At 41.1% G+C, this 26,268-nt stretch overlaps 1 protein-coding gene across 2 annotated transcripts in view; it reads right to left on the bottom strand.

Moving 5' to 3' along the window:
- DGKD (diacylglycerol kinase delta) overlaps window positions 1-26,268 on the bottom strand; it is a 66,725-nt gene that overhangs the window by 6,357 nt on the left and 34,100 nt on the right. For both annotated transcript variants that reach the window (XM_075268949.1, XM_075268950.1), the window contains exons 6-25: window positions 25,144-25,250; window positions 23,529-23,654; window positions 19,493-19,595; window positions 19,240-19,402; window positions 19,012-19,120; window positions 18,551-18,690; window positions 17,937-18,021; window positions 17,758-17,852; window positions 15,871-15,970; window positions 14,637-14,892; window positions 12,504-12,650; window positions 11,261-11,359; window positions 10,752-10,848; window positions 8,005-8,115; window positions 7,816-7,912; window positions 7,053-7,160; window positions 6,855-6,968; window positions 5,111-5,245; window positions 4,790-4,956; window positions 4,052-4,157 (exon numbers count right to left, since the gene is read on the bottom strand). In XM_075268949.1, coding sequence (XP_075125050.1) covers window positions 4,052-4,157; window positions 4,790-4,956; window positions 5,111-5,245; window positions 6,855-6,968; window positions 7,053-7,160; window positions 7,816-7,912; window positions 8,005-8,115; window positions 10,752-10,848; window positions 11,261-11,359; window positions 12,504-12,650; window positions 14,637-14,892; window positions 15,871-15,970; window positions 17,758-17,852; window positions 17,937-18,021; window positions 18,551-18,690; window positions 19,012-19,120; window positions 19,240-19,402; window positions 19,493-19,595; window positions 23,529-23,654; window positions 25,144-25,250 — 2,465 coding nt within the window. The remainder of the gene's footprint in view (window positions 1-4,051; window positions 4,158-4,789; window positions 4,957-5,110; window positions 5,246-6,854; window positions 6,969-7,052; window positions 7,161-7,815; window positions 7,913-8,004; window positions 8,116-10,751; window positions 10,849-11,260; window positions 11,360-12,503; window positions 12,651-14,636; window positions 14,893-15,870; window positions 15,971-17,757; window positions 17,853-17,936; window positions 18,022-18,550; window positions 18,691-19,011; window positions 19,121-19,239; window positions 19,403-19,492; window positions 19,596-23,528; window positions 23,655-25,143; window positions 25,251-26,268) is intronic.

The following is a 26,268-nucleotide window of genomic DNA, read 5'->3' as shown; positions in this document are numbered from 1 at the left end:
AGGCTCCATTCACATCATGTTATTACATCCAGATCAGTTTAGATAGCGATTAATATAAAACAAAAATAAAAAACTGATCCATTTGCATCCATTTATTTAAGGACATAAAATGCATTGATACATTGATCTCCTTGGCCAATAGCTTGAAGACGTTTTGTGCATCTATTAAAGGGATGTAAAAATGTAATGTGAATGAGCCCCTATAGCACTTCTCTGCCAGGTTGCCTTGGGTATTTGACAATTGCACTTCACTATTATAAGTCATTTGTGATTCTGCAAATGTTCTACCCCCATTAGATAACAAATACTAGCCGAACAAGTCAGTCCTAAGCTATGGAGATTATCAATGGGGATGACATAGGAACCAACCAGTTACGGTATATAGTTCAAGGATGAATGAGTGACTGTACCCCACATGCAGACCTTTCTAATATTCATTCATAGTCCTTTTCAGACACCCTAAAATGCCAATACACAAAAGTGACTGGGTAAGAAAAAACTCAACCTTAAGCCAGTAACAGGATTTTGCTCCTACTGATAAATCCCTTTCCTGAAGTTCATGTAAGGTTAAGTTGCATTTCTAAAAAGCAGGGCACTTGGCAAAGAAGTGTTCCCGCTACCCAAATAGTCAGTAGATCAATACAAAATAAAGGAACACAATGAGACAGCTGCTCAGAATGATATGACCTCTTTTTTTTTTTTTTTTTTTTTTTTTTTTTTTTTAAGACAAAGCTATATACAGAGAATATTATATAGCCCACCCATGTAGAAGCCTAGATAAAGGCCAGGGTATACAAAATATGTGTACGAAGCCATCAATCCAGGAGAAATGTTAGACTACGGCCCGAAATTGTACCACAAGGTGGCAGCACTGACCCTGCAGTATAGGGCATAACCAAAAAGGATAGTCCCCTGTGCTTAATAGGAAGTCCTAAGGCAAGCTAATAAAGGGGATATTGGACCTTACTTTTGTTCAGTAGCGTTTCTGACTACTTTTGCCATCAAATTGGTACTAAAGGTTACATATGAGAGGAGGAAAGTTAAAACAACTCTAGATCTGTGGGAAATAAAGACCCGATCAGGTGAAAAAAGATGAGCGGAAGCTGAACTGTATGACATCTTACAAGACTGACAGCCATTCATTTTAACATGGAGTTGTGTGGCTTAAAAGGGTCATACACCATACACATTAGATGAATGTCAGATGAATCCATCAATTACAGCAGGGCTGGCTGATCATCTTATTTATATGCAGGGGTAAAAATCTCCCCAGATGACATATTGGGGGAAAGAGGGATCAGATATGTTAAATGGAACATGTCTGGTCCTTGTACGAGCTGAGCATGCAAGTGTATTGTGAGTCATGTTCAATAGACAGCAATCTAAAGCTGGGTATACATATATGAATATTCCCAACATTAACAACCAAACTGCCCGATCAAGGGGCAGTTCTTTTATAAAGGTGAAAAGTGGAGGTGGGGCAATGTGCAGAACTTTTCTCTCCGCTGATTTTGGGAAGGAACCTGGTGGGCCCCATTACAGCCTATGGTGTCTATGGGTAACCACTTTTAAGCGGAAAGGATTTCCATTTTTCGGGTCCCCAAGCAGACCCGAAGGATGGAAACAATGCTAGAGTGAATATATCGTAAATTATACAAATTGGAGCCTTAAGTTTTGTCACATTAATCTCCAACTACAGCAGATTCAAACATGCCCTAAAATCACATCTGTTTAGGCAGGCTTATCACACGACATGGTCACATTGTCCTACACCTCTGCACACTACAATAATTCTTATACTAAGCTATTCTTTCTACTCAATTCCTCAGAACCTGATGCCTACATCTACACGTTACCTTGCACTTATTATCTGTACATTCACGGGCAGCGGCTGGTGACAGGTTCATACAAATTCAGTTACATAACCATTTTTATTAAAATATGGCTGGACCATTGTACCAAAGAAGCACTCTTACCTATTGTGTCTCCATGTTTCCTTATAGATTGTAAGCTCTTGCGAGCAGGGCCCTCACTCCTATTGTTTATGTTAATTTTTTGTCACATTGTAAGGTCTGTTCATTTACCCTTTGATATGTAAAGTGTTACAGAATATGTAGGCACTGTATAAAGTTATTATTATTACTACTACAGTGCCTTGTGAAAGTATTCGGCCCCCTTGAACTTTTCAACCTTTTGCCACATTTCAGGCTTCCAAACATAAAGATATCAAATTTATTTTTTTTTTAGGAAAGAATCAAGAACAAGTGGGACAATTGTGAAGTGGAACAAAATTTTATGGATATTTTAAACTTTAACAAATAAAAAACTGAAAAGTGGGGTGTGCAAAAATATTCATCCCCCTTGCGTTATTACTTTGTAGCGCCACCTTTTGCTGCGATTACAGCTACAAGTCGCTTGGGGTTTGTCTGTACCAGTTTTGCACATTAAGAGACTGAAATTCTTGCCCATTCTTCCGTGCAAAACAGCTGGAGCTCAGTGAGGTTGGATGGAGACGTTTGTGAACAGCAGTTTTCAGCTCTTTCCACAGATTCTCGATTGGATTCAGGTCTGGACTTTGACTTGGCCATTCTAACCCCTGGATACGTTTATTTGTGTACCATTCCATTGTAGATTTTGCTTTATGTTTTGGATCATTGTCTTGTTGGAAGATAAATCTGCGTCCCAGTCTCAGGTCTTTTGCAGACTCCAACAGGTTTTCTTCCAGAATGGTCCTGTATTTGGCTCCATCCATCTTCCCATCAATTTTAACCATCTTCCCTGTCCCTGCTGAAGAAAAGCAGGCCCAAACCATGATGCTGCCACCACCGTGTTTGACAGTGGGGATGGTGTGTTCAGGGTGATGAGCTGTGTTGCTGTTACGCCAAAAAGTTTGATTTTGGTTTCATCTGACCAGAGCACCTTCTTCCACATGTTTGGTGTCTCCCAGGTGGCTTGTGGCAAACTTTACACAAGACTTTTTATGGATATCTTTGAGAAATGGCTTTCTTCTTCCCACTCTTCCATAAAGACCAGATTTGTGCAGTGTACGACTGATTGTTGGTCTATGGACAGACTCTCCCACCTCAGCTGTAGATCTCTGCAGTTCATCCAGAGTGATCATAGGCCTCTTGGCTGCATCTCTGATCAGTCTTCTCCTTGTTTGAGATGAGGGACGGCCGGGTCTTGGTAGACTTGCAGTGGTCTGATACTCCTTCCATTTCAATATGATTGCTTGCACAGTGCTCCTTGGGATGTTTAAAGCTTGGGAAATCTTTTTGTATCCAAATCCAGCTTTAAACTTCCCCACAACAGTATCTCGGACCTGCCTGGTGTGTTCCTTGGTCTTCATGATTCTCTTTGCGCTGAGATTATCACAGAGCAGGTGCATTTATACGGAGACTTGGTTACACACAGGTGGATTCTATTTATCATTATCAGTCATTTAGGACAACATTGGATCATTCAGAGATCCTCACTAAACTGAACGGAGGGAGTTTGCTGCACTGAAATTAAAGGGGACGAATAATTTTGCTCGCCCCACTTTTCAGTTTTTATTTCTAAAATATGTTTAAAATATCCAATAAATTTTGTTCCACTTCACAATTGTGTCGCACTTGTTGTTGATTCTTCACCAAAAAATTAAAATTTTATATCTTTATGTTTGAAGCCTAAAATGTAGCAAAAGGTTGAATAGTTTAAGGGGGCCGAATACTTTCGCAAGGCACTGTATCTCCTAAAACTGGTTCTTAACCTGCTATTAACCTGAGGTAACCTGGCAGAAAGAGATAGATATCTTCTGGACTATTTCCTTCATTACAAGCATGACAGGATACATCCTGTTCTAATAGATATAATCTTCCATATCTAAATGTTATACAAACATGAGTATCAGGACAATAACAGGAGCTCTTTGACATGACTGATCAGAAGATTGCATTGTATGTGAAGAAGTGAATTTAGGCCAATAAACATAGACCCAGCTACCTTGGCTACCTTGCAGAAATGCCTTATGATTCTTGAAACAGTGACTGGTAAATGAAGAAACGTTTACCTCAGAGTTCTTGCTGTAGACTTTTTCCATGGACTTGGAGCTTGCATTTACAGCATGGGCCAGCTCCTGCTCCATACTTTCATGAGAAACCGCTATTTCTTTAATGCTGCAAACAAGAGACAAATATTGGCACATCGTGGTAAAGCGCCTGATAAATCACATGTAAAGATTCTGATCCGATGTAAACTTTTCTAATTTTACAATGGTTTATTGTCCAGTTAAAGGGGCTCTCCATGCCTTTAATATGGGTGACCTATCCTTAGGCTGGGACAGTATATCTGATTGGTGGGGGGCCAGCTTCAGTATGCTCCCGAAACAAGGTATGGCAGTGCTCAAAATAGGCCATAATGGTTCTGCACGTCTTTCCATTTATAGCGAATCAAAATAATTGATGAAGGTGCTAGAAGCCAGCCCCTACCGATATGATACTGGAAATCTATTCTAAAGAAAAGGTCATTACTATAAAAGTCCCTGAACACCCTTAAAGTTAAACTCCAGTCACATACGCTAACATTCCTGGACATCCTCATAACTCGGCCCTGTCCAAGTTAACACAGCCAGAAACATGGTCTGATGTCCCAGAACAGAAGACTGAGCATTAGAACAGGTGTATAGATATTTTGAAAGGGGAGACATTGACACTCTAAGAATCTCCTCACTCTCAAAAACGGTATGTTTGCATGTACAGCACATTTAAAATTCTGTACCATTAAGTATTTGGGTACTGGGGACCTTTACCTGTGAATTAGGGCACCGGCAGCCTGGCCAAATCGTGAGACCTGGACTGCCTCATCTTCAGATAGAGCTTCAGGGCATAAAGAGATTGGAGACAAGGCAGTGGAAGTCTGGCGGGAAAGTTCACATTTCTGCTTATCTTCCCAAGATTTTAATGTACTTTCAAAGGCCTGATAGGAAAAAGATGTGAGAGACCTGGATGAACCAGTATTCATTATAAATAAATAAATAAAAAATATTAATAAAAATAAAAAAGACAAAAATTGTATGCACAATATGTTAATGAAATAATCACATCATTATACATGTTCCTGGACATTTTACCCTGTCTCTGGTGAGTGTCTGTGTTCTGTTCTTATGCACTATACGAATATAACCAGGTGGCTGTATCCAAGCCTCTCCATCTACTTGCACAGGGATGCCTTCATCTCCGATCACAGTGATCTTTACTGTCCGACACTAGAGGACAACATTACAAGATAAGTCCACAGGGCAATGATGTAAATGATAGTTTTTTATTATTGATCATGTAAAAAAAAAAAAACACAGACAAGAGGTTAAGTGATGAAAACAGAAGATATTGCATGGTCACCAACCATCAGAATGAGTCAGAGGCTGAACATGTATGCTACTACCTCACTTCATCTCTATACAGGACTGATAGGAATAGCTCCCTATTTTCCTCAGTCTCGTAGAATTTGAAGGAGGGAGGAGCGGCATGTACAACTGTCGTCCCATACAGACGAGGGACATGGGACCCCAATTCTCAAGACTGATGGGACTCACAGAGATCAGATATGGATAAGGGATTTTTGTTATGTTGGGACAACCACCTTAAATAATAAAGGCATGTCAGAAAAAAAGTCTCGCACAGAACCCCTACTGCATTTCCTACAATGATGAGAGGTCAGTCCACTGAAGTGATGCTCATGCTAGGTTTCATTAGGAATCAAATATAGAATATACTTTGTCAGAATACATTTAGGTTGAGGCCACACATTGCAGAAAAGCTGATTTTTTTATTTTTTATGCCGAAGCCAACGATGGCATCAAATGGAATAGGTGATATAAAGCAAGCACTTATACTTCTCCGTTCTGCTGAATCCACTCCATGGCTTCAGTTCAAAAAATAAACACTGCTAAATCTGCAATAAAAACCACAGCTTTTCTGGAGATTTCCAAGAGTGACGTCAATATCTGATTGGGGGGATCCCATACCCAGGCCCTGACAGATCTGCTGCTCGAACTGTCAGAAGCACCTGGGAGTCTACTGGCTTCCAATTCACAGAACAGAGTCACTTTATACGTCACGTGGCCTATTTACAGCTAAGTTCTATTTAAGATATTGGGGCTGAGATGCAATGCCAAGCACAAGCTGTACATAAAGTATGCATAGTTTCTGGTATAGAGTGAAGAGGCCGCAGCGTTCACCCATACATTGCAGTCTCTAAAGACAGCTGACCTGCAGGGGTCCCACACCGATCACATACTGATGATGTATCTTAAAGAGGACCTTTCACCGATTTGGGCACAGGCAGTTCTATATATTGCTGGAAAGCCGACAGTACGCTGAATTCAGCGCACTGTCGGCTTTCCCAATCTGTGCCCCAGGTAAAGAGCTATTGATGCCGATACCGTAGCGCTTTACAGTCAGAAGGGCGTTTCTGACAGTCAGTCAGGAACGTCCTTCTTCACAGCAGTGCCTATTGCACTGTACAGTGTGAGCGGGGAGGAACGCCCCCTCCCCTCCTGATAATACTCGTCTATGGACGAGCACTGTGAGCAGAGGGAGGGGGCGTTCCTCCCCGCTCACACAGTACAGCGCGATAGGCGCTGCTGTGGAGAAGGACATACCTGACAGGGTGTCAGAAACAACCTTCTGACTGTAAAGAACTACGGTACTGGAACCAATAAGCGCTTTACCCGGGGCACAGATTGGGAAAGCCGACAGTGCGCTGAACTGCCTGTGCCCAAATCGGTTAAAGGTCCTCTTTAAGGACAAGCCATCAGTATGTAACTCCTGAAAAACCCTTTAATGCGTTTGTTTCTTTATTCCATAATGTCTTACTTGTGCAATCCGATGATGCTGCAATTTGATAACCCTGGACACCGCCATCTGCATACTCCCAAACACAGCAACAACCTCCAGGATCTTGTCATCAAAAGAAGGAGCAGCAAATGTCTAAAACCAGAAGAAAATCTCATGAAGACTGGAATTACAGCCCACGATCCTGACCCTGGGTCTGAACTCGCACATGAAACTTACATCATCTTCCTTGTTGCCTCCCCAGAAGTTGGTTCCTCCGGCGTAACTGGGAATGTTCAGGACTGCAATTCCTTGCAAGCTGGGCAGGGGAATAGGCACCCCATCACACTGCGGGGGACATTGGGGTAAGTGGAGGTAGACACGCACATCCACTGAGAAAGAAAGAGACAGACATCTAAAAGAAGAGAGACAGACACAACCAGTGTTAGGGACAGACACAGAGACATGCAAGATGAAGATAAACACTGCTAAGAAAGGGAGCCAAACAACATAAACCAAGGAGCAAACACAGACATGCAGTGTATACACAAGACATGTAGAAGGGTAAACCTGTCCAGTCAGCTCTGCTTTCTGCCATGAATATTTAATAAAAATATGTGTTTGGTGGAGAGGTCCCTCTATTACACGGCCATCTTTACCACCCATTCCACCTCTATAAATCACATCTTTATCTCAAACACCCCTTGTCCTAATAAACATACAGATGGCCACAAATAGCGGATCATAAATGACTTTCCCCATGGGGAATACAAGTATTTGGAATGATACAGCATTAGTACTGTGTACTTAAAATTGGGTTTGAGAAAGCAAAGCTGACCTAGGATCAGAAACGGTATACACTGTGTAACGTATAGACTAGATGACGTGTTTGTTTTGGTCATGTCAAGCACAAGCAACCCTAGCTGCAAAGATCAAAGAATTAGAAAGACAATAGGGACAGACACAGGAGGAGACAGGTTAGGAAGTGTTAGCACATACGAACCTCTAGAAGAACCCTCTGCTCCAGGTTCTTGTACGTCCTCTGCAGAAGTTCTTTGGTCCCCAGCACGCCGTACCACATCCGATTCTTTGTGCGACTTCTGTTATTGAAGAAACACGTAAAATGAATAGAACGTAGGACCCATTTCAGGAGTATGTTGGAAGTTGGTTTTATGTTATAGCCATTTCTTACCTACACTTCCTCGGGTGCTCATCCCTTTTATTGTTAAAATCCAAGGAGATTTTTGCATCCAGCCCAATCCCAAAGTAATTATTCATTACACACTTTTCTGTGTAACAGTCTCTGAGGAACAGAAAAGCACCAAATATGAAACACGGCCCATGACCCATCATATATTAAATAGAAGTTATGTCTATCTGCCAACAACAAAGCAACCTCTTAAAGGGGTTTTCCAGGACTTTTTAAACTTATGACCAATCCTTAGATCTGACACCATGGACTCTCGAGGATTACCTTCTTGAGGCAGCAGCAGGATTTCCTGAGCACCACTAGCCTGGCACGTTACAGGCCATGTGACATCACTCACATAGCTTGATCACAGCTCAGTCCCATTCAAGAAATGGCTTGAGCTGTGACACCAAACCAGCCACTGCACAAAAATGTACGGCAACGTTAGTCAGTACTGAAGGGGTTGCAGTGCTCATGCAAATACTGAGGCCTCTTTAAACAGGTGGTCGGACAGGATGCTTGAGAGTCGGACCCTTTCCGATCTTTAACTAATGACCCTATCCTTACAATAAGTTATAAATGAATAATTCCTGGATAGCCCTTTAAGATGGGACCCTGTGCATTACATTGACACTGATGACCTCAATGACTGACATGTACTTCTATCACTGTAGGGGAAATGCAGGCCAGAATATGGGTTTCTCTAGCAATAACAGCTGACTGCCAGGCATTAGAGAAATGGGAACTTCAGCAATCAGCACAGTATAATGGAAATGGGGAACTTGGTCTTCAGGGCTGAAAAGAAATGCTTTTCTTCTTGTTTTAATTTTTTTATAGCTAATAGCAGATCATACTAGTTGGATTCTTCCTCTTTGCTTCTATTATTCTCTCTCTCAGGCTGAAAAAAAAAAATCGCTAGCGGGAAAAAGAAGCAACATGCCCTATCTTCATGCGGATTCCGCGGCTCGAGACTCACTCCCAATTAAGCCCATTCATCCAGGCCTAATCAAGAGCAGGATGCCGCGACAAGATGCCAATGCACTGCATCAGCATCTTGTTGCAGCTATCTGCGTGGAAAAGTCACATGGCAGAAAAGGTTTCCACCGTGTGAACTTATCCTTATACCCACCCACAGCCTGAGAGAGAGAGAACAATAGAAGCAAAGTTACTCCCATTCAAATCAATGGGAGATGTTTTTTCAGAAGGTTTTTAAGGCGGATTCCGCATCAAAATCCACCTGGCAAAAAACTCCATGTGAACATACGCTAAGTGAAACATGAATTAATACTGTATTTGTCTTGTATTTGTTTATATGGAAAAATAGAAAATTATGAGAAAAAATAAAACTGGTAATATCTGACAGAAAAAATAACTCAATGGATGCCTCTAACGTATGCCACAAGTTGTGTGTGTGTGTTTTTCTTGGGGAAGGGGGGGGGGGATTAACCACTTCAGTACCGGGTCAATTTCTGGTTCAGGACCAGACACATTTTTGTGTTTTTTGTATGTGCAGTTTTGAGGGCTGTATCAGAGCGTATTGAATTTGGGGTGATTGGAGGGATCATGCACTTCCAGGGCCTCCATTCTCCTTATTAGAAAAAGCTCCTGTAAAAATTCAACCATGGAGGAGCAGTAGTGCTCTGCCAGTGCCTGGGAATGACAGTCCTGGGAGCCATGAGAAAGTGTTGCAGGAGATCCTTCTTTACCACAGAAATCCTGCCAGGGATGACTGAAAGAAGGGCCAGTTGGGGAGTTGGTGGTACGGCCACACACCTTAGCATACAGGGCGAACACACCGTGCCAGAAGGGCCTAAGAACTTATTTATTTTATTTATTTAATTTATATTGTGTCCCCATAAGATTATAATAGACCTTTGGGGACATCTGTGCACTTTTTTTTGTGGTAGAGGTTGATTTCTTCTGTAACTGGGGCTGGTACATTTAGCAGGAATACATCCTCCTGACCATAACTATAGAGCTGATCTGGGTCCTGTAAGTCGAGCAGCTCTTACAACCTTTGTTCCCGGCAGATCATGTGACTACTGCGTCAGAGGGGAGACGCATCATGGTGGCTCCTATAGCTGTGTACACAGCGATCGGGATGGCAGGGATGGTAATAAACCTTCCCTGCCTTCTCTAGGGGAGCTCCTGCTGTAGTAACAGCCCACTCCCCGTTTCTGCGGCTGCATGATTTTGTGCATCTGCTTAAAACTACAATGACGTACGTCCTTGCAGAACAACACAACCACTTCCGGACATATATACTCTATGGGAAGTCTGAAAGTGGTTAAACTGGATGCTTTTGAATAATATAATACAGCTGACTATGTTTAAAGAAAAAGATAAAAAAAAAAAAAAAAAAAAAAAAGGATACCAGGCGTAGACTGATATAAGAGAGGAAAAAAAGACTAAAAAGTGGACCTATGGATACTTTCCCATCAATTCACCAACAATAATTACTACGGTCTAGGGTCATGTGGCACTAGTTACCATTATAAAGTACAGTAGTTATCAAAAATGAAAGATAATAATAGATAAAGAGGGAAAGGAAACAAGGACTTATCTCCTGCTCAATATATTTATCTGGTAACGGCAGTACAGTCTGATAATGTATCTAATCTACTAAGCCTTATTACTTCACTAAAGACTGATCCTATGGCAAGAGCTTGTAGGAGTCAGCCCCTAGACTCATCAGGTGAGTAACTTCTACTTCACTCAGTTATCAAACTTATGACATTTTTATCACTTACAAGTTATCAGGTTCAGTACTGAAGGAATCAGCGTTAATAAGGAGCCGGTTCATGAGAGAGTTTACTGGTAAAGATGACGTCATTCCAGCTCTCATGCCTGCAAACAAGAAAAGAAGCTGTGTTACAACTGCTATACTCCTTACCAGCCCACACACAACTCAGCATGTGTACTCGTTCATCTGTTCTTGGAACGCCCACAGATGTGAATGCAGCATGCTGGGAGTTGTAGTTTTCAATCAGCTGGAGTGTCATAGATTGCGACCCTGGTGTATGACATCCCCTAACGTTCGTTAGATTATAGATGTCAGCAGGAGGTAAGGATTCTTTTGTTCTCATGGAGTGTGACATAATCTTTCTCCTTTCCCGATACTCAGAACATATCTTTGTCTGGCCACACATGTAGAGAGGAATTGGGCGAGATAGTGGTTTGTGTGACCAAGAATTATCTGAGGTGTCCAGCTAGCTTTTGGCCTTATCAGATTCATATGAACTTTCTAGGAACATCTTACTTGGGTACACGTGGTCCCCTTGGGAGTTGGCATTTGGAAGTGATGCTGTGGCTCCTGCAGACAGGCTGACTTTGCTGGAATTTTTTTCTCCCTTGAAACCTGCAATTACAGCCAAAGTATAGAAACAACATGTAACAAAGAGCCAGAAACTACAATAGTGGTGTCCTTTATTTACACAGCATCAAATTTTCTACAGCACGTGGCAATCTGGGGAAAGCAGTACAGACACAATAGACACTTGCGCCCTCACTTCTCCTATCCTTCATGCATACTGGTACTGAACTGCATGTAGAAGTAGTCCTATAAAACTGCATGTATGCTTTTTCAATATTTTAATTTATACAGTATTCAAAGCAAAGTGCCAGATAGGTGGTTGTGGTAGAAAAGGAAGAATAAATTAGGAGAGGAATGGGAAAGGGGAGGAAAAGCATCAAGTCCATTTGGTAAGGCAGTGATTCTCTTTAATCCAAGCATGCATATGTACAAGGGAGTCAGTGTCAAGTGTTATCTTAAGATTTGAGAAGATAGCTCAACCCAACTAACCTCAAGTTGCCTTCTAGCTAAAGTCCTGAAAATTAAACTGTAAATTTGTCAATACAGAAAACTTCTTCAATATACATTGTGATCCCATTTGTACAGACATGAAGCAACAGCATCCGTCTCAGGTAGGATTTTACTGGGATTGGGAATTAGGGTAGTTCTCTACCCTACATGCAGACAACTGCAAAAGTGTGACCCTACTTCAGAGATGTCCCTTATTCCCTTTTATCCCTTTCTTAAGCTAAGGCAAGGTAGAGGGGCAATATCAACTCTGTATGGCAGTCTGATTTTTTTTTTCTAGGGAGATGGGATTCAAGAGCATAAACGTGTTCACCCATCACAATAAACGTACCCCCAAGATTTGGCCCGATGGACTCGTATTATTCTCCTCTGACATGACACCTATCATTCAGGCCATATGTTTGTGAAGAAATCCCATAATATGCATAATTGCTTGACTTTGAATTCTTGTATAATGTGGCTTCTACCAGTCTACTGTAAGTGCACGCCATAAATTATGTGCAGAATTTTAATCATTATGTTAGGGTTGACATTAAAATAGTTGCTCATATAGCAAGATGAAATGCCTATAGAAATCCTAAACAATACTTAACATCTATAGGTGATCTGTTTTCTTCCAAAAAGAAATCAGAAGTAGTTCCCATAAAAACACCAGTAAGAACTTTACAGTAAGGAAATGTACCTCTACTTGATCCTCTTATCCTTGGCAATGCATTCCCACTATGTAAATTTCCAGTACTTGTAATGCTGTGTTCCTTGCCATCTTCAGTAGCAAAGGGCAAGAGAAAATCTTCACTGCTTGGAGTCTGAGCATTCTGTTCATCAACAGCTAGAAATAAAGAATCCAACACCATAAACGTGACAAACTCCACAGCACAATGGATCCAAATATGCAATAACAACTAGAAACAGGTGAACTAAGACACAGAGCTGTGTTTCAAGGGAGTCTACCACCACCAAAATCTCTTTGAAGTCACTTATACTGTTGTAGGGCCAGATAGTGACACAGTGGACACACCTTTCTTGTGTTAAATTGTCATTTTAGGTGAAGAAATCCAATTTAAATACATATGCAAATAAATTGTTTACTCCACCTGGACTATACCTGTATCATTCAGGGCACCCAGTAGTTGCCTCACATCAGGACCTGCAAATCTTTACGCTGGGGGTAGATAAGCGACAATGGGTGTTCCAGCAGGTGCATCAAACAACTAATTTATAAATGGACAGTATAGAGACTAACTAGAATATCAGGCATCAAAACTAACACCATTGATTGCTCAGGCAGGGTGGGGGCTAGAGAAAAAAAATCAGCTGTACTGAAATCACTGGAGTGGTGCCTATTAAGAAATGCTAAGCACTGGGGAAGGTGAAGTGGTGAAAGGTCCTCTATAAGGCTGAGACCACCAGTTGTGGAAAAGCTGTATTACATTGTTGTCGATTTTTCTACTTTTTTAGAGCCAAAGCCAATGGGAAATATTAAGGAAGCTCTTCTACTTCTCCATTCTGCTAAATTCACTCCTGGCTTTGGCACAAAAAAACAAACAGGGGATCCCCCATAAAGACAACCTCTTTTGACATGGGATCTGCAGCTGCATTCTTAGACTTCTCAAATCCTCTATTATAAAACTGATTTTGTCAAGAGAAAATGTTAGTCTTCTGTAATCTAGTATTATAGGAAAGGGCCTCAAGCCCACCAGAGACTGTCTTTATGCCTCACTTTACATGGGCAGGTTTCTGGTATTAGCAAGCATCGATTGATGTTATAAAAACGTAAATTGACACTTGTTTTTACTTTTAAGTGCACAAATAAATGATCACTCATCCAGTCCCTCCGCTGAGAAATGTACATTGTTGTCAGCAACACATCCCTTAGTGACATGGGAACCTGTCATGTCAAACAATGAGCATTTTTACGCCCCCATAAATGACATGATCAGCCTACACTTGAGCATTGTTCATACAAGTGTTCATTCTCCCGCTCAACAGTCTATATAAAGGGACCTTTAGTTGCTCTGGCTCATAGTAGAAGGGTCCAGACTAGGGTTGAGCCGATCTTGAGATTTCAAGATCGATTTTAAAATCCGATTTCCAATCATTTTCCAGCCGATCTCGATCCTGATCGCGATCATGAAATTTGCTCGATCGCTGATCGGAATCCGATCCTTTCCGAACCCGATCCTCAACCCTAGTCAATGCTTCTCTATGGGAAAAGTCACTTTTACGGTTGAGCCGATCTTCAGATCACCTCCGATCTTGATCCCGCTGGAAAAGATCGGGTCGAAATTCCGATCGCGAAATTTTCTCGGTCGCCGATCGAAATCCGATCTTTTCCGATCCCGATTGCTCAACCCTAGTCCAGACCAGGGGACACTTCCTTTTGTAACATTCTTATAATGCAACCAACACACACAAAAAAAAACTGATGATGTGATTTTTGTGGCAGACACCTGCAGGAATGTGTTTCCCACAGTTTTGTAACCTTTGCATGAAAATAGTTGAAAGCTGCAGAGATAATTGACATACTAAGCCGCTGTGTTGGTCACTTTGCACTGCACATATTATTACAGTATATGCAGCTATGTTGCTTGGGTCAGCAGCCGGCAAGCTTGCTGCCAGTTCTGCCTGTGTGTCCCTGGTCTAATAGCTGAACTCACAATATCTGAACTTTCACCAGGAAGCAAGATTTTATTCTTATCACATCCAGGCTAGATGGAACAATATCTAGAGCACCAGGTTTTCTCATACTTTCTCTCTGTATGGAACAATGTGATCAGAGCTCAATCCTTTCTACTTTAAGATATTTTTGCCTTACCTTTCTCTGCTTGCTCTATTATCTGTCTGATGGCTTTCTTGAGGCTGTTGGCCCTTAGCATAAGCTGCTCCCTTGGCCGAAAACTCTGTTGCCGCCCTGGAGAAGGAGTGATTGCTGCCAGACATGCTGTCGTTTCGGAGGACTCCTCTCCTTCTTCATTAATTGTAGGTGGGGGCTGAGGAAGAACCGATGTAGCCTGAGACTCTTCATTTAAGGTGTTCAACAGAGAGTCAAGCTTCTCCCGCAGAAGATTACACTGCAGAAATAAAGAAATCACTTTGCAACAGGAGTCTTTACCTATGGAATCACATACTTCATTACTAGAGATGAGCGAACACTGTTCGGATCAGCCGATCCGAACAGCACGCTCCCACAGAAATGAATGGAAGCACCTGTGACACTGACTTTGCCGGTGACCGGCCGGCGTCACAGGTGCTTCCATTCATTTCTGTGGGAGCGTGCTGTTCGGATCGGCTGATCCGAACAGTGTTCGCTCATCTCTATTCATTACCCATGTCTGTCTATTCTTTATCAATACTAGGAGTTATACAGGATAAGACACATATCTACTTTTTTCCAAAATCGCCATGTCTGTCCATAGTTAAACGTAGTCTGGTTTGCAGTTCAGCTCCAATGAAATGACTATAACTGCCGCTAGGTTCACACTGGCGCCATGGTCTCCGTCATTGAGGTCCCCTGGCAGACTGCTAGAACATTGGTTACACACAGACCCTAGCGGACCCCATTGACTATAATGTGGTTTGTCAGGTGTCTGACGTTTTAAATCTGAAAGTGGTAGAGAAAAAGTCCTCCATCCAGTTCCTAGGACAGAGTCTCCAATGGAGATGTGAACCCAGCCTGAGCTTCAGTACCATCCACAACTTGTGGACATGTATAGCCCTGTTTCTGGGATAAAGTCACCATGTTTGTCTAATCCGGGACAACTCCTTTACCACAACTATTGCTCAGCAGCGGACATCGAATACACACAATCATGAGATATAACTAGTTGCAGCAATGCCAGACAAGCCCATGAGCATAAAAATGATAGACAACTTAACAGCAAGTAGTTTGGGAAATCCAGACACTGGAGTGGTAGGAGTGCGAAGGCTTGAAGATCAGAATGTGTCCTCTTTACCAAATGTACCCAATCCTTTACCAATCTAAACTCATCAGTGACAAATACATTTGACATTATAGGATGGCTAGATAATATAGTGGAATAAAACCATACCTTTCCTGCCATTGTTTCAGATTCTTCACAATTCTCAGTCATTCTCTCATAAGCTTTCCCAACACGAGCCACAAAATCTTTTACTGTTTCACACAGGACTCTATGGAAAAAAGATCAATAGATCAGCAGGGAAACAGTCAGTAAATAATAATGCAACCCTTTCTACTTCCACTAAGAACTATCGTATTATGTACCACGGCCATTACAGCTATAGCTTTTCAGTAAACTCTGTACACGAAAAAAAAGATATTCATGAACCAGTAACGCTTTTTCTGCCAGGGGCTTATCTTTTATGTTCTTGTATAGAGAAAAAAAATCAGTGATATACAATATGTGATAAATCCTTACTACTAAGACTTTAGTTCAGCCTAGATTGTGCCTAGAGCTAGGATTTTGGTCTTGTTTTAAAGCCAAGAAACTAGACAATATTTAACCAATCTACAGCAGAATAGAGTGAGACATACATATACTCGCAGTTCTTACTATAGTCTGTGTTTTAAAAGTTCATTTTTCATATTCCGCCACCGGCTTTTTTGCTGCGGTCTAGCCGCAACAGAATGCCAACGCAATGCATCAGTATTCCATGGTGGCATCCTGCTCCTGATTAGGCCTGATGAATGGGAATCCCAAAAATACAGCAAATTTCTCAGTGTGAACACACCCTTGAGTGTGTGTGTTTAAGCGATGCAAATTAGGTTCACACTAGTACTCATCTCTCCGACATTCGAAGATTCAAAAGTCAGAGCCCGTCTGCTAACAAAAGACTTTAATGGGGTCCGCTGGGTTCTCACAGTTTTTATACGGAAACCGGTGGAGAGAAAAGCGCTCCGTGCAGGACTGTTCTCTCCATCGATTTTACACGGAATCTGCAGAAGATTCCAAAGCAGATATGAACCTAGCTTAGGTTTGTTTTCCAAATATTGATGATTTATATCTCTCTTTTGTTCATTCACATTACATTTTGTTAACTGACAAAAATAAACCGTTAACACGTCTATTTTTTTTTTTTTTTTTTTTTTTTTTAAGAATTCTTACTTTGCACTATTTTTCACGCTTTCCTGAAACTTTTGTACAGAACTGTATATAAATATATACAAACGCAAGTGCTGTACTTTAGTCCAGTCCCAGCTGCTGCTGACCTCATATTTCCACATACACAGTCACTGGTGGAGAAATGGTAATGCATATGTTCCAGTCACCAGTCTCTCATACATATATATATATATATATATATATATATATATATATATATATATATATATATACACACACACATTCACAATGAAATACATAGAGGAAAGTGGCTGGGACAGCACTGAAGTGTGACACACTTGAGAAGGGTTCGGTTAAACTTGGAATGTGTACTCAAGTTCAGCTGAGCCCTTATCAGGGCCTGTCATTATAAAAAGACTGGTTCCTGTAAAATGACATTCTTTTAAGAATTTCCTCCCCATTGCAGATGAATGAATTTGTGAGGTCATACTTCAAACCAAGGAGCTACGGCATTCTATCAATGTACACTCATAGGCACCCGGTTTATTGGGACTTCACATCAGACAGTGTGTGGCAAAGGCCAAATTTATATATACCTGTATATACATACATATATGTGTGTGTGTGTATATATATATATATATATATATATATATATATATATATATATATATATTTTAATATATATATTTATATGTAGCAAATGAGTTGTGGTAATAAAAAGTTTGTAGTGTGGCCAAGGTTTTCAATGAGGTTGTATAACGATTGATTTTTTTTTTTTTTTTTGTCCAGTGCAGTCACAATGCTATATTTACCATATCTTAACCTCTACATGTGAATGTACCCTTAGAAAAGACACAATGCAGTGCTGCAGTTGCTTAGTTTGCTGCTTACTTGGCTGAGGAAATAACCACCGAGTGCTGGTCTGAGCTGAGAATCTGCGATAAATGAGCAGCTACAGAGTCTTCATAGCCCAGGATTTGCTGCACCTGGATAATGTAAATGACAGAAAGACTTAGTAATCCAGACTGGATGGAAGGAAGAATTAAGAGTGGAAAACAGAGAACACTTACCTCGCAGTCCTCATTTGGCTCTGTGGATGTACTAGGATCTGGGGCCCGAGCTGGAAGTTTTGTCTCATATACCATGATGCTCCACCTAAAAAAATAACCAATACATGTTAGGGTATGTTCACATGAAGAAATTTGGAAAAAAGAAGCGTCTCTCTCGATCCTGCCATGGATTCCAAAACTAGCAGCACTGCAGACTAGCTCCATTGTTTCCCAGACTTAACACCAGGGTTCGCACTCCATTCAGGGTTTCTGACTCCGGGACTTTTCTTTCCACATTTTTCAGGTGGAAACCGGGCAGAAACCAAGGAGACCCCATTATAATCCATGGGATCTGTGGGCAACCACTTTGTAAGAGGATTAGGTTTCCATTTTTCGGGTCCCCAAGCAGACTCGAAGAACAGAAAGCCAAATGCTAGTGTGAACCTCGCGTAATCCATAATTAAACCCATGGTGGAAAGTTGAAACTCTTCTTTGACTTTCCACCTTGGGATGCACAGGGTCAGAATTTGGATAGGCATATGAGGCGGAAGACTGCCTCAAATTCCTTGTCACTTTCGCAGCTGCTTAAAGTGAGAAACAAAAACATCTTACAATACTTAATTCTTCAAGCTCACCTATCCAGCATTTTAGTGCCAGCTCTCTCAAGTTTTTCCAGAATCTGGGGGAGTTGTGTGTCATCATCATATGCAGAGCCCCAGCCAAGGACACGGGCCAGGTCGTTTCCAGTGCCCAAGGGCAAGACTCCTAACTGGCACTATAAAAAGGAGAGTAATGCAAATGTTAGCAGCTGTGTAGCCAGAGGTTACATAAAGGTGGTGATACATATTAGACTAAGGACAGCCAAAGTGACCAGCCTAGAATTTTTAGGAGTGTTCAGTTTCATCATGGCTGATCCTTTCCTCTACAGTGAGATAAACCACTACCAAATTTCTGGCAATTGCTTATTCACCTTTCCCCCAAGAACACAAAAGCTCCACCAACCTGAGCATGCAAGTGTAAGGGGGGGTTTAGAGGAATAGCTATCAGCTGAATGCTCTTTGGCCACCTTAAATTAACCCCTACAATCTGTGTATACCTGTTTGTGTAGATTAAGGGTATCTATTTCAGAAAGCACCCAGCCCACGCTACCATCGCCTCCACACACCAATATTCTAAAGGTGTCAAACTTTTGAAACAACCGTAAACTAGAGAAAGAAAAAAAAATCATTGCATTCATTAAAATTTTACATAAAAAGACAAACACATTATAAAAGTATCACATGACCAAAAGTATGGAAAGTGTAGACAAGGCACTTGTTCTCACCCCAGATGGGGCCCTCCGTTCATGAGGTCAAACACTTGAGCTGGGTTCAGCAGCTGCTTGAAACGTCTCAGGAATTTCACTCCTTGGTTATCCCCACTTTTTGAATTTACAAAAACAAGAAGGGGGCTGGTGCAGGAGGGCGGGCAAGTGGCTTTCCAAAACCCTGGGGAAGACAAGAAGGAAGAGGTTTGATTTACAGTGATATGTCAGAGAATAATACCAATCCAATCTATAAGGAGTAACACGCACATACCATCAGAGTCAATGCTGTTAAGGGCCGTTGGTGGAATTACTGATACTTTGCACTGTCCAAGTGGACACTTTTTTGGCAGAAGTTCTTTACAAGAGGCGTGTACCTAAAATAGGCAAACATAGATGCTTACTTACATGAAAATAACAGCAAAAGTTATGGTTAAAAACAGATCACCAAGCTATGGAGTGGCCAACCATTATGTGGGACTCAATAACAAGTATTACTAGATTCATACTAGCATTGCCTCTCTGAGGACCAGAACAACGGACAGGCGGACTGTTAAAATAACGGTAACGCATGGAGTCTGACAGACCCCACTGACTATAATGAAGTCTATCAGGTGTCCATCATTGTAAAACTGAAACTGGCAATTTTTCCTCTGATTTTCAGGAAGACATTGTGACGGAGTCTTCAAAAGAGTAAAGGTAGCCTGAGATGGTGGAGATACAGCCCGAGTTTAGACATATCTGTACTATGCAACCTGCATGAGCAACCAATCGCTGCAAACATACTATTTTTTTCTGAAGACCATCTGAAAATCCACAATAAGGAATAATCTACTGTCATGAGGAAGTTCAAGCACCACCATACTCTATACACACTAAACAAGGAGCGTGCGTCTTGAAAGGACACTCAATCTGTATTACACAACCCTGCAACCATGAGAAGGAAACGTGCGTACCATTTCTGACTGCCAAAACAATGATCCTGTGCTTACAGTAGTAGAGAGGAAGGTTCAGAATCCTGCACGGTATAAAGAAAAACTAAAGAGTCACTTTACACATATTATATATGGGAGTTTACTCCATTGTCTACCACTAAAGGTGATGTCCACGTGGTCTTGTTACATGACCATATTATGCTCAGATAGATAGAAGTACAAAGTGAGATCTATCCCAGTGTATGTGCTGGCCATGTCGAGGCGTAGCCAAGTACACAAGGTTACTTTGCTCCTGGGTCAAGATCATATTACATGCAATTGTCACCACAGCCCGCACTAAACTTTGCACAAGCGCGGTATCGCTGCCATTTGTTGTTTTACACACTGAAGTTTCCTGTTCCCGTCTTTCTACTTGTACATTCTTTATTAATTATTTCCTTCTTTTTTTTTTTAATTAAATATTTTGAAGCTTTACAACTAAAACATCACAAAGCCACATGCATATAAAGGTACAGGCAGCACAGTAAATAAAAACCAAATGAATAATAGTAATACAACCCTCCCTCCTTGATACTGAACGTAAAGCGTACCCCCAAATATAACACAATTATATAAATGAAGAGTAACTTTCTAATATCTCTTATTAAGGAGAGTTATTTCCTTCATTTATTAATATATTCTCCTCCCCTTTATCAGACTGTTTACATAGAATCCTATCTGTACCCAGCTGACACGCAGAAGTCTATGGAGAGGGGAGGGGGAGGCTGTTAGTTGATTTATTGCCTTATTCTGTCCAGTGGTATCCTGCTATTTTGAAACATAGCACTAATAAAAGAGTTTAAATGGACCTTTACATTGCCTGTGGCTTTCACATGGACCTATGATCTACAGTATGTGAACACTGTTCAGTCTTTCTAATAGTGGCCATTGACTTCTGCTGGACAGACCAAGCATGGATTTTTATTCTACAATGCCATAACACTTCATGTATGTAAATAGATAGACATATCATTCACATTTCATATAAATGGGCACCTTCCCTATTAGAACTTTTTTCTCTGCCGATATTTGGTCTTCCCTGTGACAGAATTTCCAATGGAGACTCCGCCACAGATGTGACCCCATGGGTAGTGTTACGCCACAATAAGACTTTGCTCCCCGCTTCTGCATGTCCTGTTTATTGGGTCAGTTATCTGGAACAAGCATTGTCATGCAATAGTCAGTGTAATGGATAGCCAACCAATGTTCGCCCTGCCCAAACTTCAGGCTTTGTAACAGGACTATTAGACTCACAAATCTGCTTTTAAGTATGCTGAATCAGATTTGGTTAGCTGGCAACAAATAGACAAACAAACAAAGCAAAGTAGCAATATAGGCGGCCATTATACTCTAATTGTCTTGATTGAGTCGCTTTTTCTCTCGTGTCCTTTGTCTTATGTTGGCTGACTACCATAGACATTCGAGATGTTTAATCTGCAGACAATAATGAGTTCTCTTTTTGGTATGTTCGCTCATATACATATACACAAGGTATGTTACTATACCTATAATCACACATGACATGATAACTACAATAGCAGGAATGCCCAAACTACTCAATTCTGCAATACCGGTAAATGATGTACAGACCAGGACTGAAGCCAAGTTACTTAATGGCAAGGGTCACAGCCATGGACTTGCAATAAAATGTCTTATCTTTATTACTCAACTTTTATGGTTTCACACTTTAGTAATTTTTCACTGTGTTTTTCATGCTTGTTTGTTTTTCTTGGTAAAAACATCACTTGTTACAAGTTGTTCAATAAGAAATTTTTAATTGCGATTTTTAATTGCTTTTTTAATAGTTCCTGGCATTTATTTTTTTTCCAAAACCCTGAGAGTTCAAGGTCTCCTCATGGCATTTTCTCAGGTGTTTTCCTATAGATTTTATTATAGGGAGAAAAAAAAAAAAAAACGTTTTCCGCGCGGAACACATTGAAATCAATGGGAGGCTTTTTAAACCACTGATTTGAATGTGTTCCGCGTGGAAAACGGAGCCCATTGAAGTCAATGGGAGTCTGTTTTTCAGTGCTGATTCTTACGCGAGTTATTGTGCCAGAATCAGCGCCACTTTACTCCGTGTGAATGCCCCCTTAAGACTGAATTAATTCAATGTACTATTAATGCAAGACATGCGCTGCCTTTCACTAAAAGGAAGACTTGCAAAGATATAACTGCACTGCAAGATCCTAATAGGAGACCATATAGGCCTATATGTATAACATTAAAAATAGGTCTATATTTAAACACATATGGGTGTCATAATAAACCACCATATAAATGTTCATTAGACTGTAATCTCTACAAGTAAAAGATAAGGGAAGAGATAAAGTCTCAGATATGTGGAGTGAAACTATTCACCATAACAGGTAAAGAGTTCAGCCATGCGATTATGCTAGAACCCAGTGTATTGATCATTCTAGAGATGAGCGAGTACTATTCGAAACGGCCGTTTCGAATAGCACGCACCCATAAGAATGAACGGAAGCGGCCCGGCGCTTAGACTTTGCCAGCGGCCAGCCGCTTAACCCCCTGCGTCCATTCATTCCTATGGGTGCGTGCTATTCGAAACAGGAGTTTCTAATAGTACTCGCTCATCTCTACGAGTCATTACCACCACTCCTATTCACATCAGATGTTGTTAACCTGAATGATGACCTGAAAAAATGGATAGCGCTGAGAAACAGATAGGCCCTTAGTATACACTATCCATCCGTTAGATGCACTGGATGAAAGATATAATAACTTCTATAGCACTGAGCTCTAAACATACAGCTATCCACAATCAGTAACAATGTAGATGCCTCATCAGTATCTCATCTCAACGCGTTTTACCCTGAACATGGGCTCTTCGGCAGAAATAAACCTGATGCCCCAAATGGAGAAAGTGTGCAGACAATTAAAGGCTGAAGCACCAGGAATATGGACTGGCGGAGATCATTTGTGCTGCGCATTTGGCATGGTCAGAGGAAGAAGTGGAGAGTAACACTAGGTTCAAACTTGCACTTGGGTTTCCGTTATTCCGTGAAAAACGGAAACCTAATCCGCTTAAAAAGTGGTTACCCACCCGATAGCGTATGATGGGGTACACCGGGTTTCCACCCGAAAAATGTTGCCCTTCCCTCCAACACAACAATGTGTTATAGCCCACTCACTGGCCACAACATTGCCAGTGAAATCACATTAGTACACATATGAAGCCATTATTTTTGTCTACCCCCACCACTCTAGTAACGATTTTGGAGTCCATGTAGGTCAAAAACACAAATACTTGTTCAGACATTATCTATTTCCCCCATACTCCTAGCACCATGCACCAAGAAAAATAAAACTTACCGTTGCCTTGCACCACAGGCACTGCCAGTCCTGCAGACGGAGCACGCTGCCACACGTCTTCTCACATACAGTACACTTTGCACTAACAGGTAAATTGCCCTCCAGCCACTGGTGCGGCATAGAAACCTATAGAAAAGACAGCACTAAAATCAGTCCCAAATACTGTACCAGCTCCAGCTGATGACCTCTTATTAAAATTACTAGTCTTTCCCTATTCTCTGATCTTATGACCCCCTCCTAAAGTCTGTCAATTTTAAAGGGCATGGCAAGATTTTTTTTTTTAATGTTTAAAAATCATGGAATGTATTTTTTAAAAAATACATCTATTATAATGCACTTTTGCGTTGCATATAGGCACTTTCAGAATCTTTCAGAATAAGCTGCCATAGGTCTCCATGAGGAGTAGCACCATGTGTGGTCATAACACGACTTATATTTTGCATTATTTAGCTGTAGGCTGTATCTGCAGTTTTCCACTAGCTGTTATACCCTGCACAGAGTAAGAAACAGCCCCAGAACTATGCAGGACATATACAGAGAAATACTGACGAGTACTGATTTGAGGAAAGTGCTGTAAGTTGTGCTGTAATTTACCTTTATCATCCATCTAAGACCAGGTATTTTACATCCATTTAATGGATGCAAAAAACGGATGTAAGTTCATGGCGATCCGTTTATATAGACATCAATGTTGAAAAAGAAAAAAAAAAGGAACAATGTGTGTCCCTTTTTTTTTGTAGGATACAAAAATTTAGTATCCTATACTTTTGTCTCTGTCCAAAAAAAATATTGTTGTTTTTTTGTTTACCATTGATGTCTAGGTAAATGGATGGCAATCTGTTTGTACACATTTTTTGAATCTGACAAACGGATGTATAATAAGTGACCTGAATAGAGCCTAAGGCTAAGGCCCCACGGGCCGTATCCGCAGCACTAAAGCGCTGCGGAAAGAAGCGCTGTGTGAACGCATTACGGTTCTTTCCACAGCGCTTTTAAGAGAAAGTTCACAGAGTTTTCCTCTGCGGACTTTCTCTTAACATTATATCTATGGGAAAACCGCTGGCGTTTTCGTAGATATAATTGACATGCTGCGATTTTCAAAGCCGCAACGGCTTTGCAAATTGCAGCGTGCCCGCGCTGCGATCTTTTCCGCAAAGTGAGGATGGGATTCGCATGAATCCCATCCACTTTGCCTGCACTGTACAATGCCACAAATTTTCCTGCACTGTCTCTACTGCGGGCAAATCGTGGCGTTTACGCCCAGTGGACCCCGGCCTAAGCTTGCCTTTTTTCCTATTTATCTATTGCACTTCCTGTTCACTCCTCCTTCTCCATAGACATCTATAGACATAAGTCGCTTGAACTGCAGTCTGTCTCGAGATGGATAGAGCAGTGATTTTCACAGTGGCAGGAAGAGTAGGGAAACAGTCTGATAGGAGCCGAAAGAGGTATTTCTCTCTGATAAGATGTAGTACAAGGTTTCTTACATTTGCCTGTACTATTCATTTGTACAAGGTTCATTGAGGCCTAGTTAATACCTACTTAGACCTATTTATTACCTAAACTGTGCTATCATATAAGGATCATTATCTGTAATATCTCCAAGCATACTAACCCCATCCTCATCCTCGATTATGTCCTTTCCGATTGAAGCCAATGTGGTCCATTTGCAATTATTTGTGGCCCTCACAGCACAGCGCCGGTGAGACTTAAACTTGCAGACTGTATACATGAACCAACAAAGAAAATACATAATAGATTAGCAGTGAAACAACAGTACTTACACAAATGTATGGAACATTACACTCATGCTATATTTGGCCGATGTGGATTATCAAAAGGTTGTAAAAATATGGCCGATTCATTTTCCCTTCAATTGAGGATGTCTAGGACTATCCGTCTGAAATTTTAGGAAAACTAAAGACGCCCATAAATATACCTTCGATATATGCGAGCTGTACACTAGCCTGGCCAACCTAAACCGCATTGCCAGTTATGCACCATTCAGCCGAGTATGCATGTGCTATCAATGGAGGAGAAGAGTAACTTGCTGCCCAACACTGTTGACAGCGGCCTAATCCCCCCCCCTCCCCCACAGAAACAAAGGAATAAAGCATTACAGTTCAACATGTAGATCCTGCTTTCCATCTCCATTATCTATTGAAGAATCCCATACACATAAAATAATATACTGGCCCTGCCAAAAATGATATTTTCTGCTGACTTTCCATTGACTATGTATATGTCTCCCTTGGAATAGAAACCTAAACACCTCTATTATGGTCTTCTTAACTTAAGGAGTCCATACACCTTAGATACCCTGGGCCTAATACCCATATGGATGGCATCTAGAATCTGTCATTGGTAATATCCACAAATCAGGAATTTATTCCACAGCATGCAAAGTCACTGACTTTCCGTACATAGCCCTTTATGACAGACACACCTCAAATAGCTTTGAAGATCAGAGTTTATCTTAGCAACATCAGACAACCAACAACCTAGTGGCATGGCAGCCGTTAGATATATATCAGGGCGCCTGCTATTGTATTGTGTGTGTTTTGAAGGGGGGGAATGAGTGTGTTTTTTTTGCTTCCTTCTCACAATACAATTGTAACTAGAAACAAGTAGTTAGACAATTTGATATACTGTAACGCTGTAAATCTATGTTATATGCACAGTGTGTCTTAGGTCTCATATAAACTGCAGTAACATAAAGTGGCCCACATACATTAAAGTT

The sequence above is a fragment of the Leptodactylus fuscus genome, chromosome 3 (assembly GCF_031893055.1).
Source record: "Leptodactylus fuscus isolate aLepFus1 chromosome 3, aLepFus1.hap2, whole genome shotgun sequence".
NCBI classification, from domain to species: domain Eukaryota; kingdom Metazoa; phylum Chordata; class Amphibia; order Anura; family Leptodactylidae; genus Leptodactylus; species Leptodactylus fuscus.
The sequence above is the reverse complement of the archived record's forward strand: the minus strand, read 5'-3'. Positions and strand labels throughout refer to the sequence as shown.